Below are 14,926 nucleotides of genomic sequence, written 5' to 3'. Positions count from 1 at the left end.
TAAATAATAATTGATAATTTTTGCGGTAACATAGAAAAGATTGATTGAAAATTATTCAATTAAAAGTACATAACTACACTTATGTATATATTTTGTAAATTAAAAACAAATAATTGTTTAAGGTTGTGTTTTAAGCACAGTTCATTTCACTTTACTGTAACGGATGTATCATTTTTAAAATTTACAATAATTGGATTTTGATGGCACTTGTGAATTGAACTTGAAATTTCAAGTCAATACGATGTAGATATAAGAACTTAATTATTTTTAATTGTATTCTTAAGTAAATATAAATATACAAAAGTAGCAACTAAAGGGCAAGTTTTTGATATGCAAAATGTACATACATCTTTTTTTTAAAGTGACGGTCTTAATTTTATTATCTTTTATATATTTCGCTTTTAATTATGTTCCATAATTATCCATAATTCTTAATGACTTTAAGGTGACAACTTCTATTTTCGTTTATTATTTTAACAGTTTAAGTAATTAATACCTCAAGCATTTCCCAATCTTAAAATAAAATACGTGACAAAACAAAATTAATTAGTTCATTTTTTAAAAACATTTTATCGTCGTGATTATTATCACTTTTCTATCTAATTAAACAATAAAGTTACATTAGTAAAAGCGAAAACATTCAGTTTAAATAACAAAAATAAATATGAATATTGAATATACTTAATAATAAATTAAACTTTTACAGCTCTGCTTGTAATTCAAACCCTCGCATATGATCACTTTCCCTCAGATTTGAACTACATATATGCGTCTCTCTTTCGACAGACTCATGTATTTCAAAATTTTGTATTCATGTTGTTTTATATGACATTTTATTTATCCGTCCATAGGTACTCGTGTGCCTACAAAATAATGATCTTATCTATATGCGGGAGTTATTTTTTTCCACCATTGAAAAATATGAATAATTTTATTACTATATTGAATGAAATCAGAGCTCAATAAGTTACATAAGTTTTCAAACGAAAAAAAAATATCCCCCACATATTGTAATAATTACAGACAGGGGCGGCTATACCAGCTCCAGGGTTTTATTTTGATTTAATAATGTTTATTAAAAATATTAAATTTTTTATACCACTTTCTATACGAATTTCTTAAGGCCATCATTTTCTCTCAATGACATAAGCGAGACTATCTAGTATATGGTTAAATACAAGAACATTACTTTTACTGCATTTTGATACATTTCAATATAAATAAAATTCAATTTCCTTGTCCTTGGGCTTCAGAATTTCAAATACCATCAGTATGAATTGTACCTAAATTTATCAAAGCAAATACTTCAAAATGGACTTATTTACTTTCGATCTTTAAAGTTAACTTAAGTACTGTCCAATTAGAATACAATTCTTCAATTCCTCAATTAATTATTACTCTTAATTTTATTTGTACTTTCAAATCCTTTTTTACTTAAAAATAAATCAAAGTAATTAAAATTAAAAGTAATTTAATGTAAGTATAAATACTAGGGAATTTTCTTACTTAAAAAAAATGTAAGCACTAATAAATTACATTGAAAGCGTGAGCGTAATGGAAAAACATATGTCTTAAAACTACCAAATCACTTTATTCGGATCAAACAATGAAAAGTTTTATCTGTTCATGTGTTTTTCTTTCTAAACTTAATTCAAATATGTATTTAAAATAAATAAATAAATTTAATCTAGCACACTAGGTAAGTAAAACAATAGAGATTTATTTATTTTGGGTGTCTAAATTATTTTCTTTAAAAACACACGCTGAATCGGAATTGTATGGTTGTTTTAGAAGCTGTTGTCTTAATGCATATAAAAACAAAAATGCTCCGATTCATTTTCATTTTTAAACAAAATAAAAGATTTTTGTTGCTTGTCTTGAATGATTAATAATTTATAATTTTATTTCACACATGCATATTGCCTGAAAATAAGAACAGCAAGTTTTGATTTAAAATGAATCAAAAAATATTCAAATAAATGTACGCCTAGTCATGAGTTAAAATGTTTAAAATATTGTTTCTTTGTTTGAAGAGTTTTTTAACTTGTGGCTAAAAAGCCAATGTTTAACTAAGATATGTTCGAGTTTATAAAATTAACTAGTTAAAGACTCGAAAATTTCAAAACTATATTCAACGAGTAATCAGGTCTAGGTAACTCTGATTGTATTCCTTTTTACAATTGAGATTTTCAGGACTAAAGTCGTTGTAAGATCGGAGTCATTTATGTCGCTTAAAACAAAACTATATAAAACACATTTTTGAGGACACAATATTTTTTGATACAAAATTCTTAACTTATTTTGGTATACAGCAAGTTAAGTTTGCAGTGTTTTGTAATAAAGAATGTACCCAGAGTTTTAAAGTTGTGGTAGTAGTTCTTTCGTTTAGAGGACTGTTTCCGAATGTTTAAACCGAACGTTCTCAGTAAAAAAACGAACGTAACAAATGTACCAAATGGGATAAAAATAAGAAAAATAAAGAATACAATCTAAAAAACATGTAAAATGGTGTGTGCTACATAACTAGTATAAAGTTGTGTTTTAGCATATATTAACAAAACTCATTTCAGTTGGTGTTCAAGGTGGTATTCAAATTGATAAAATCACTAATCGTACATATTTCTGATTTTCAAAGTTAAACAAATATAATCAGAACATTTACAGCTCAAACTTTTGTTAAAAATCTGAAACTCAATTCGTGATGAAATAAATCCAAATGTTCAGACAACGGTCAATGCAATTCTATTCGGAGCTCCGAGCAGAAAAACAAAAACGAATAAAAAGAGCGTAACCAAAAGGGTCAAGGACAAATACAAAATTAACTTAATATCCTTATGACGAGCGAAATCAGTTTCGTTTTAACGTTTGAACTGCCCCTTTATTGTGGAAAGATTAGTTTTAAAAATGCTTGCAAATGCGCATGAACAATATTAAATAAGCCTGTGAATTTTCCTAATGAGTAAAAAATACAATATCTTATAAATTAAATTTCAATTAATTTTTTTTTTAATTTTGAGTAGCAAAACAAGGGCTGCCCTTAAGTACTTCCAATAATATATCTTAATCTTACTTAAAGACTTTTACATTTCAACTTCTTTCTTTTGAACTTTTTATTGCATCACTGCTTAGCTAATAGCATTCAAGTTTCAAATCTGTGACAAATGAAAGATAACTAAAAATTTAAAAATTGGGAAAATCATTTGAAAGTGATTGCATTTACTTGTTTTATGCCAACAAGTAAATTTACATGTTTTTCCTTATAAATTGAAATTCTAGAATTTTTTTTTTATTTTTTATGGCGAAAGGTTTTAAAAAATATGGGCCCTCACATCAAATACAATATCAAGCAATACAGCCCTGATAAAAAATAATATAAAAAGAGTGTGAACCCACAAGTAATATTTCGCACGTATGTCCGTCATAGGGAAGTCCCATGATCAGTAGACCGATGATTTTGTCGATCAAATCACATTTTATTATAAATTTTACTAACCTACATATTAAACATATGTTAATATATGTAACAATATATTCTATAAAATCTAAACTCCAAGTAGAGAAACAAGACAACTTGTCTGTGGTTGAAATTGAATCAAAACAAAAACAGCAAAAAAAAAAACAGTTTTTTAATAAAAATGCCCCATATTGTAAAATTGTTTATATTTTACAGTGTTTGATACTCTCTGATGAGTCTTTTAAATTATTGTCATTTATAGGTTGTTTGTTTACGAATGCTATTTGGGGATTTTTGTTTAATTTAATTATTTTTCTAGAGTTTTGTCGTTTTGAAGAATTAATGAAAAACAATACTTGTAAAAACAAAACATATTATAAGATGTCTATATCTTTTGGTAAAGCTTAAAGATATATTTTAGTTTAGATAAAAATAGGTGGAAATAAGACTTGAATACAGAAATTAAAGGGTAATAATTGTAATGAGATTTTTAAATTGTATTAAAATAAACACAAGAAGCACGAGTTTATAATAGGAAGAGTTTAAGAAAGATAACAATAAATAAAAATACAAAGTAAACAAAACAAAGTAATTTTAAATTGAAAAATCGTTGGACAAGGGATGAGATAGCTTTTACAAATATAGAAATTTCAAGAAGTAAAATGTACCAATTGTGATATATCGATCAAAAAAATGTTTAGTTCCTTATTTACACTCTTAAAAGTTAGTAAATTACCAATTTTAAAATGTTTGAAATTTGAAATATTTGAAATATTTGGAACTAAATGTCAGAAATCTTCGTCTTCATAGATTTATGTTAAACATTACTCTTTTAGGGAACAACTATATATATTTTGCAATTAAACGCAACTTGGGTAAACTTTTGTTTATACTTCATGCTGCGCAGATTTGTGACATTTGTCGAGTTTACGAGTATATACGGTTTACATTTATTCTTGTCGCGCTTCACTATTGTGGCTGCTCTTTGCTTCAAAATGAGCGTTTTTAATGACTTCTTTTTCTAAAGTTTTTTAAAACTTCAAGCTTCACTCATTGGCTGCGCTCAATCAAGTGTTGGATAGGATATCTTGGATAGGTGGATTTTAAGATACCTTGTTGAACGAGTTGGATAGCTGTATTGAGATAGCTGTCAAAAAATTAAAACAATTTTCAGCTGTTCACAGAAAACAGGGAAACGTTTTAGCTTCGAAGTCGAAATTGTTGCAAGATAAAAAATTTAATGGATAATTCAACTGGTTCGTCCGACGATGATGAGTTGATAGGTGCGTAACAATTTAATAAATTAATAAGAGATAACCTTAATCTGTAATCTATGTTAAATTTCCTCTTAGCACAATTGGAATTTTATACGATTATTAATTTACCTAGATATAGTTTGGAAGAATTTAGATATAGTTTGAAAGAATTTTGATCTAACATTTTGTATCTTTTTCTTTACCAACAAATATAAAAAGCTGGAATCAATTTTCAAGTTTCTTGAAAATTTAGAAGACTTCTGGATTGTCAAATAAAAATTAGCTGATTCTGTACTATGGCACTTATTACTTTACTGTAGATACTTCGTGAAAAGTAAAACGGGATTCAACTATTTTTAATTATTCAAAAAACTTGATATTTGTCTGATGAAGGCCAAGCAATTTATGTCGTAAGCAGTTCTTGGTAACGAAGGTTTTTTATTTTCTTGTAAGATGTTTTGGAAATTACTGCTTTGATGTCAATCAATTTTTTGGACAAGAAATTACAATAATATTACATATGAAAGATTGTTTTGAGAAAAGGCGTTTGAATAATAGCGAGGGAATTTTTTAAAAATTTACACTGCAAACTGCACTGCTATAATGAATAATGACTTCAACATTGAATTCCTTATTCAAAGCCAAATTTCTAGCCGGAACGTTACTCTTCTAATAAAGAAAAAATCATACAACGATAAGTAAAACACTAAAATATACTGAATGGGTTTAAACAAATTGGATACATTCATTCAAATTAATTATAAAATTGGTATTTGTAAACTTTTTTAGATGCCAGTAACTTTTGGGATGATTCATGTTCAGAAATATAAAACAATCAAATATCAGATAACGAAACAAAACTCCGACCACGTTCTGTAATTATCGACTCTCGGGTTTTTGTTATTTCCTTGTAATAACCAGAACAGAATAAAAAAACAACTAAAAGAAGTTTTCTTCAAAGTCGATTTGAGAATGTAATTCACTTCGTTTTAGTTTTGTTATTGACTTACCAATTAAAATGATTGCTTCCTTGTGTGTATTAAAGGTCTACCATAACCGAGTATTGTCTAGTTAATTAAATTTGTTTTGAGTTCCAAGAAATTCAGGAGGGGTTCTCCATTAAAAAATAACTCCGAAACTTGAACACGTCTATTTTAACAATTAATAAAATCCTTTCACCATTAGCAAATTAAGGGTTCAGAAAACTGAAATGGAAAATTTAATTTCTTCAAATATTTACTTTTGACTGCATGAGAGATAAAATTATGAAATGTATAGAAATTTTCAGTCTTAAATGAATCCAAAGTAAAAATAATCTCAGAAATAATATGTATAACTTGGTTAAAATTAAGTTACTAAGTATTGAAAGATTGACAGTTAAATGACAGAAAATTGTCGGTAAATTTATGAATTCATATTCTGTTTGTTTAAAATTTTAAATTTATTTAAGTATTCTCCTCAAAGTATGCAATTTAATTTAAAACCAATCTCCCATTTAAAACAAATATCTCATCAAAGTATATTACAATTTTGTAGTTACGAGTATATTCATTCTAAACAACTTAAGATAATTATAAAACCTATCTAATTATTATTAGAAAACTTATGTACGTCATTGATATATTTTTATTTTTAGTATTTATGGAATAACAAGTCTCTTAAGTTGTATGCATTATAGAATAATCTTTGTGAGGGAAGCTGTTTAGTGGGAATGTTGTTTTCTTTGATTTCATTATTAGTTATTCAAATATAATTTTCATTGTAAATCATATTCGAACGCTTTTGTTTAACAATAATAAATTGTTGTTTTACGAATGATTACATTTTAATGGCTTATTTTAATTATTTAAAATAAATATTAAAAATAGAAAAACAAGTTTTTGAATTTGGTTGGTTGGAATATGTATGTGATACAAGCTGATAGTTGAAATAATGATCTCAGCCATCAAACATTTTGTTTCGTTTAATTTGTGATTCTGGTTATTTATGACAACCAATAAAATTTAATATAATTAAAAGAGTGCGTATACATGCACCCACTATCCAAAAATGTATTATTAAAGCGTTGTAAATTTTAGTATATATACATAGTTTCTTTAAAATTACCCGTGTTTTGTTAGAAAATCTATCAATAGTAGGATTTTACACGGATAACAAAAACAATATTCGCAGTATGAATACTACCGATAAAAGTTAAAGCAGAATCTTACTACGGATGGGTTTTTGACATTAACACGAGTCTCGAATGAATCTTATGTGATTTCGTTCTCAAATGTTGGAACGATTGATATTGCATTCGTATCTTGATGGCAGTGTTCGTTGAGTAGTTCTGCATTTGGAATCGTTTTCCATTGGCAAAAAAAATCAATCTATTATTGTTGATATTATTTAGTTTTTTATAAATGAAAAGGACTAACTTTTGCTATGTTTCCACTAAAGGTTTATTTGAGTCAAAATTAAATAAATCTTTTTGATGCTTCCACTGCATAAGAAGATTTAAAAATGTTAAGTGTGACAGCACTTTCTAAAATGCAAATGGTGTTTCGATATTTCTTATGAAGTGCAAATGAGATAGTTTGATTCGTGTTTAACAATGAAGAAGTTCAGCAACATATAAGAATACGCTACTTACTACATGTGCAATTTTTTTTTTAATTTGATTAAAACAAAACAAAATAATTTGTACTCAAATATGGAAATAAACAGACCATAATGCATAATTTTTACAAATCGAACGACCCGACCGGAATCGAGTCAAATTAAGCTCATTTCAACTCGATTCAGTTATGTATATCAAGAATTGAGACGAGCTTCAAGCTCGCTTCAATACCACATGTTAATGTAGTAGTCTACGAACGAACCCCCTTCTTGAAGTTTTTATTTATGTCAAAGCCGCGATTGTTAAATTAACTATTTTTATAGAACCTCAATTTCACGATGTTTTCTTACCATTTTTTCTTGAACATTTTTTTAGTTAGTTTTTTTTTGCTGAAGTTATTTTCACTTTTAATTTTCTCAAAAATGTCTTCTATTTGTGTGTTTTGTTCTGACAGATCTTCTTTCAGTTGTACCAATTTTTAAAGACAAAAATATGGCTACTGCCAAACCGTTTTCTTGGGAATTTTCTACTATACTATTTATAGAATGCCAAAAAAAACACGGGTATTATAATATTGAAATATGATTTACAACGATAAAAAGCTTTTTTGAATACTACTAAATATGAGATTTTTTAAGATTAGGAGAAGAATCATAAAATAATCTATAAAAAGTTGCTTGAATAATAATATATTGCAAAAATTTCTAACAAAATTTTAGTCCCGATAAAAACAATGATTACAAAGAACATTCTTCTCAAATTGTTTTTATGAGCTTGTTCATAAAAGGTATATTTTTAAACTTGTTGTGTTAATACCAAAGCTTAATTTGGTTCAGCACAAAAAATTTAAAAAAAAAGATATAACGGACTGACGGTATTTTCAATAGTAATTAAAATCAAATTTTAGAGAAAAAAATAAGCTCGTTCGAAGTTTAAAAAACAAAAATTAAAATTCAAGCTTTTTCCTAAAAATATCATAGTGAATTTGTGTTGAAAAAAATTAAAACCAGGTGCATACATAATTAAGACAATAAAAATATGAGCTTAAAAATCATCTTTATCACTATAAATATGCTTTTGAAATTCAACATGCATTCCCAAAAGTTTCAAAAACGGTTAAAAATTAAGAAAACAAATATATTGTTGTCTCAAAATGTTTATTCTACTAGAAAAATCTTCTGAAAAATTAATGTTTTTAGGTTTTAACCTTCGTCTGAGATTAGGTTAAAAAATGGCTTTCGATTAGCTACTAAAACACATATAACCAAAAATGTTGTAGGTATGTTGCTGTTACTTTTAATTTCAATAAAAATTGAAAAAAGACAAACTTAAAGCGGCTCAAAACCCTTATGGCTGAAACATTAACATGATTCAGCTTCGTCTGCGTTACAATGAGCCTGTTTCGAGGTAGCTTGAATTGACACTCCCAATATAAAATTTCTAAAATGGCATTTCTGTCATTAGCAGCTGTTAAAAAAACGTGAGTTTTGAAATCGAAAAAATTAAATTAATTACGGAAGTAGCTTACACAGCTTATAATAACCAATGGGAAACCCTCCAAAAGCAAATGTATTTTGTTTGTTGACTTTCTTACAGCTGTTGAGTTGACAGACGAAGCAAATGTTTAACAAATTTGAACTAGAGCTTCTGTTTGGAGTATATGTTTCAGCTGAAGCGTGTTTATGTTTCAGCCACAATTTCCAAATTTAAAGTCAATCGACCCAATGCTTTGGGCTGTAGGTGACACGTAAAACAGGCGGACGAACGGAATCGGTGGACCCACTTTTTTCAACTTCTCTTTCATCGTAATGTCATGTTTAATTAAAATCTTGAGTTTAAAATAAAGCAAAACTTGCCTTATAATTTCTATTCATATTTCAACACAATATTATTACAAACGTATGAGCCTTTTTTTAAGTAAGACCTAGAACTTTTAGAAAAAAAAAAACATAATTGTTAAATAATTTAAAAATATGTTCAATGGGAAAAAGGAAAATTTGACCCCGACGTGATTTGAACACGCAACCTTCTGATCTGGAGTCAGACGCGCTACCGTTGCGCCACGGAGTCACATAAATACTGATTCTCAATAAAGCTTTTCAATTCTGATACTCTTAAGAATAAAAATTCTCTAATATTTTGTTAAAAGTTAGAATAATCAATAATCACATTCGCTTTTGTTCTACTCTTGTCAAGTAATAGGCTTGTAGATTTATAATAGGCCTTATCTTTTGATATAGATAATGAAATTGCTGTATCAAGATAACTATTTCACTGCTTATTGTAAATTAGACGAATTTTAAATCTCTTGTCAAATCAATTATTTTCAACCTATAAAAGAACTTTTCCACTAAAAAACTCTATCAGTTAATGTTTTGCTATGAAGTTATTCGGGTTCGTAATTAGTGCACTTGTGGTGCTAAGTGTTTTTGGAAACAATTGTTGTTGTGCCGAAAAAGTTCGCTATGACAATCACACCGTTTATAAAGTGTTAATTGAAAATGAAAATCAACTTACAATTGTTAAACATTTGAGTACACTTGCAAAGGGGGTAAATTTACATATTCGACATAAATATCAGTGAACTTTTTATCTTAATGACTTTTTAATTGCTTACTTTCTTTCTTTTTTCAAATTGACATAAAATTAGTACAATCTTTGGAAACCATTCCATGGAATCGGAAGTGATGCACACATTATGGTTAGTCCAAAAATGAAAAATGCCTTCGACAGTTTGATGGAATTGAATGGATTCGAAAAAGAAATTTTAGTTGAAAACGTTCAAAGGTGAGTTGAATTAAAAAGGAAAAGTTAAATCAAACCTCTGTTTACCTAAACCAAATTGTAAGCTAACGATAACAACAATAATAAATGTGTCAATTTGATAGTATCCATATATAAATAAAAATAAAATAATCACAAAATTTAAAGTAGCAATGTTTAGTGATAAGAACGAAATCGAAGTAGTTGATTGCAGAAATCATTTTCAAGCAATAAAATAGTTTTGATAAGATGATAAGTTTATTTTGGTGTTGATAATTTGAGTTTAATAGTTGTAAATTATTTTATCGTGAAATCTAATTTATGAACTTCTTGATGTAGGAATTTTTGAATGCGAAAAAAAATTATACATTATGCTTACTTACACCTTTTTTTAAATTTTTATTCAATCTTAAACCTATCTTAAAGCTAGACAAAAATTCATAAAACTAGCATAATTATCCATAACTTACAACTATAACTTACTGGTCCCATACGGACACTCTTAAGTTAAACAATAATACTTAATTCGAATGCATTTCGACCCCCTAAAATCTATTTAACTTCAATTCAATTTTATTTAATTTTGTATTTATTAGAACATTTGAAAAAAAAAAACTAATATCCTTTTTTATTTTAACTTAAAAACTACTTGAAATTAGGTCCTTAAATAAAACTAAAAACTAAATTAAACTACCTATTCTTCCTATAAACTACTTAAAACTAGAACAATCACAGCAGCAAATCTAACTATCTTACATTTTTTGTTTTTCTAAACTAAACTTAACCCTAAAACTATAAACAAGTATATAAGCCGGCCAATTCTTAAAACCCCATCACGACTACCCACTGTCAAGTAACGATTGAAGCCACTAACCACAAACCAAGGTTCTCCTGCTTCACTCTATCAGTTCGGACACAGCCCTACTGAACCGAAGGATTTCTGCTCCGCCTTTTGCCATGACCTCCCGATTGTACAAGAGTCGCCTATCCACGGTTCGTCGTCTGACGTGGTAGATCAACGGAACCGCCAATCTATCCTGTATCAGACCGCATCTAACTAAGAAGATGAATGCTTCTGGTGGAATGAAGCCGCCCAAGCGTGCACTTTCAAAATACTCGTCGTTCGGTAGAACGCCCCGAAAATTAAATTGTTGGTCGAAGACGTAGCTCTTGCAATGTGACATCCAACGAGTTTTATCACGAAATTGTCAATTCTGTTAATTCGAGCCCCGTTGTATAGTACCTCGTTGGAATAGTAAAGCACTGCCGCTCGAACACCCGAAACTTCTCCACCTGGGAAGGTAAACCACACAGGACAACCATAAACGATCATTGGCCGTAGCAAATTATCTTCACTCTGGGGTCAAGCCGACTGCTGTAAAATAGCCGTTTCGTCAGAGCGAAGGCTCCTCTGGCCTGATTTTCCAAATCAACCAGAACAGCACCTGTGCATTGTTATCATGACCCGCCTTGAACCCGAACTGTTTATCCGGAATTGGAATTATTTTGCTGTCCGCACTCCACTTAGTAAGAGCCCTATTGATGATCTTTTCGAAAATTCTGCTGATGCTCGGACTTATCGACCGAAGATTTGACGGGTTGGAGTTGTCCTTTCCCTTTTTCGGGAGAGGATGAACCACAACGGTCTGCCAATACACTGGATAATATGCATTATCTATAGTGCATTATTGAAGAGTGTGGTGTAAATGTCAATTGATTAAAATGGTAAATGTCTTAGTAAAACGTTGGATATATACCATCGACACCTGCTGACTTATTATTTTTTATTGAATTGAAGATGAGCTGAAGCTCAACCTTCGTCACTAACAAGGGGCTTGCTCCTGTTTGCTCGGCGATTATGGCATTTGCCAAGGAATCGTCATTGAACCGCGTGAAACCGCCGTTCTCAGATCGCCCTTGTGTCATATCATTTCGAAGGTAAAAGGGATTAAGTAGGGCTCTGTTTTCCAGGTCTTGGTTGGGGCGAATACTAACATTCACCTTGTACACTTACTGCCAAGCAGCTCCCATCGCCTCCCCTTTTTCCTTCGGATCTTCAATTATGTAAAAGTCATCGTCAATGATGGCTTCTTCTGGATATATTTGCGCTGTCCTGAGTACTTCTCTATTCCCTTCAGAGTTCTTTTTTCTGAATATCTTGTTGATTTTAAGGAACATACTAGTCACTGGAATTAACCGACCGGATCTTATGGTCCCAGTCGTCTGCACGAGTTTTTAAGTCTTTTCAATAGCTTACTTACACATACAGAGTCCATCATGTACAAATAAAGTATTTTCAGAGCTTTCTTTCTGCATAAATCTTAAGCGTATTATTATTAAACCAGTAGGCGCTTGTATATTTTAGACTTTATACAAATTATACCAATTGTTAGACGTTAGCCTTATTTATGACGTATTGGTTTAATTTTATTTTGCAACTAACAATTGGTACAAAAAGACAAAGCCAATAGGATGAAAAATAGTTGGCATAAAATTAGTTATTTTCTTGATTATACCAGTTGGCGCATAAGTTGTAAGTTTAGTATTAGTCGTTTAAATTGTAATCACTGTTAAGTCAAAATAAAAACAAATATATCGGGTTTCTGTCAATTTATACCATTTATTAATTCTTTAAACAAAAATTCAAAAATATTTCTAAATTCGTATAAAGTTGCGGAGAAAGTGACATTTTGCCGTTTTTGTAAATTTGGACAGCTATTTGACACAAAAAAGACCACTTTTTTAGTCCAATTAGGAACAAAATGCTGATTAATCAATACCTATTAAGAGAAGATGTTTGATTTCATTATTTCATTTGTGTTTATCTCTGTTGCATACAATTTTATACCTCAATTGCATAAATATTACAATACAATTGTTTCTGCAGCCTTATACCAAATGGACAAAGTTGACAAATTTGCCAAGTAATTGGTATAATAGCCCTGTTAATTAGCTAAAAATTTCAGACTTACCCACTTGGTTTTTTTCATTCCTAAAACAAAATATTTCTATATATATGATGAATATTTGGTATAAACTGCTCTAAAATTGCCTATAATTCTCATAGTTAGCTAAAAAAAAAGTATTTCCTTGTTACGAAAATGATCAAAAAGTATTTTTCTTTTTATTTGAACTGTGTCTATAGCTTCATGGTTACAAGTTAACTATTTTCAATTTTGTTTAAATATTTTCAGTCTCATTGATGAAGAATCAAGTTCTTTTGAACGTGATGCTACTTTCGGTTGGACTTCCTATCATGGTCTTGATAAAATCTATGCTTGGATTGATGAAATTATCGAAGAAAATTCAGATCTCATAACACCTTTCACAATTGGCAAATCATATGAAGGTCGTGATATTCGTGGAATTAAAATTTCGGCAAAAGAAGGAAATCCTGGAATTTTCATCGAAACCAATGTTCATGCTCGTGAATGGATAACTTCAGCTACTGTGACTTACTTTATAAATGAGCTTTTGAATTCGGATCGTGCTGAAATCAAGAATCTTAGGGAAAATATTGATTGGTATATTATTCCGGTTTATAATGTTGATGGATTTGTTTATAGTCATGAAAAGGTAAAAATATTTCTTTCCTATTAAATCGATTGTCCTAACATCAGTTGTTGATTTTTCCATAAATAGGATCGCATGTGGCGTAAAACACGTCAACCAGTTAAAGGATCCGATTGCATTGGGGCCGATGCGAATCGTAATTTTGATTCTCATTGGATGGAAAATGGTGGAGCTCTGTCAGATCCTTGTGCCGAGACATTTGCTGGTCCTAAACCATTCTCTGAGCCTGAAGCTCAAGCTTTAGCTGATTTTGTAACAAAAATTGAAGATAAAATTAATATTTATTTATCATTCCATTCTTATGGTCAATATTTGTTGTGTCCTTATGGACATTCGGCAACTGATTTTCCAAGTAACTATGAAGATCTTTTAGCGATTGGAAAATCTGCTGCTGATGCTATTAAAAAACCTTATGGCACCCAATTTACCTATGGATCTACTGGTAGTGTTTTGTGTAAGAAAATTATCCTTAGGATTTTTATGTAAAAAAATGTTCTTTAATATAATTATTTTTTTCAATATACAGATGTAGCTTCAGGAACTTCAGTGGATTGGATGTTCAATGAACGTAACATCAAAGTTGGTTGGACTTTTGAGTTCCGCGACAAAGGACGTTATGGATTTGTGCTTCCAGCAACTCATATCAAACCTAATGCTAAAGAAGCTGTTGAGGGAGTTATTGCCCTCGTTCAAAAATCGTCTGATCTCGGATACTTGAAAAACAAACGAGTCAATTAAAAAGATTAACATTTTTATTATAAAAAAGTTGTAAATACATTTTTAAAACACTACAAACAATAAAGTGCGTGCTTATAATTTTGTGTGTCCATTCATTACTTAAGAGATTTTTTAGGGTTGATATACTTCTTTTTTCTAACCATTTAAAAAGCTACGTGTTTGTCTTACCAATTTTCTGATATGAAACAAGTGATTGTTTTAAAGACAAAAAAGAAAAAATGTAATCTGTATAATTTCATAATAAAATTACCAATTTTAAAAAGTTATCGTTTGACCCCGACGTGATTTGAACACGCAACCTTCTGATCTGGAGTCAGACGCGCTACCGTTGCGCCACGGAGTCATATGAAAATTGCAAGCACATTTTTTGACAGCCGAAATCGTTCTTTTGCAAGTGCATCTTAGGTGGATATGGCCAAAATATACTTGGTTTTGGTCTAATTGGGTTTCTAGATCCAGAGGCAGGACTTCACTTCTTAGGAGCTCTTTCGAGTAGATGACGTTTTGAATATAGAATACATTTTAAATTAGATTTTAACATAC

General features: G+C 29.6%; 1 protein-coding gene and 2 non-coding genes across 3 annotated transcripts; 1 reads left to right on the top strand and 2 right to left on the bottom strand.

The window, feature by feature from the left end:
• Positions 1-9,307: 9,307 nt before the first annotated feature.
• Trnaw-cca (transfer RNA tryptophan (anticodon CCA)) lies at positions 9,308-9,379 on the bottom strand. Its single transcript has one exon. It is a non-coding gene; the product is annotated as a tRNA-Trp (tRNA).
• A 287-nt stretch (positions 9,380-9,666) lies between these two features.
• Positions 9,667-14,461, top strand: LOC129952518 (zinc carboxypeptidase). Its single transcript, XM_056065127.1, has 5 exons — positions 9,667-9,860; positions 9,960-10,096; positions 13,267-13,648; positions 13,715-14,099; positions 14,172-14,461. The coding sequence occupies exons 1-5, from the start codon at positions 9,690-9,692 to the stop codon at positions 14,381-14,383; spliced, it is 1,287 nt and encodes a 428-aa protein (XP_055921102.1). The 5' UTR covers positions 9,667-9,689; the 3' UTR covers positions 14,384-14,461.
• Positions 14,462-14,654: 193 nt separating this feature from the next.
• Positions 14,655-14,726, bottom strand: Trnaw-cca (transfer RNA tryptophan (anticodon CCA)). The gene has a single exon. It is a non-coding gene; the product is annotated as a tRNA-Trp (tRNA).
• Between the last annotated feature and the right edge of the window lie 200 nt (positions 14,727-14,926).

This window comes from Eupeodes corollae, chromosome 3 (assembly GCF_945859685.1).
Source record: "Eupeodes corollae chromosome 3, idEupCoro1.1, whole genome shotgun sequence".
In the NCBI taxonomy this organism is placed as follows: domain Eukaryota; kingdom Metazoa; phylum Arthropoda; class Insecta; order Diptera; family Syrphidae; genus Eupeodes; species Eupeodes corollae.
This window is presented reverse-complemented; position numbering and strand designations above follow the sequence as displayed.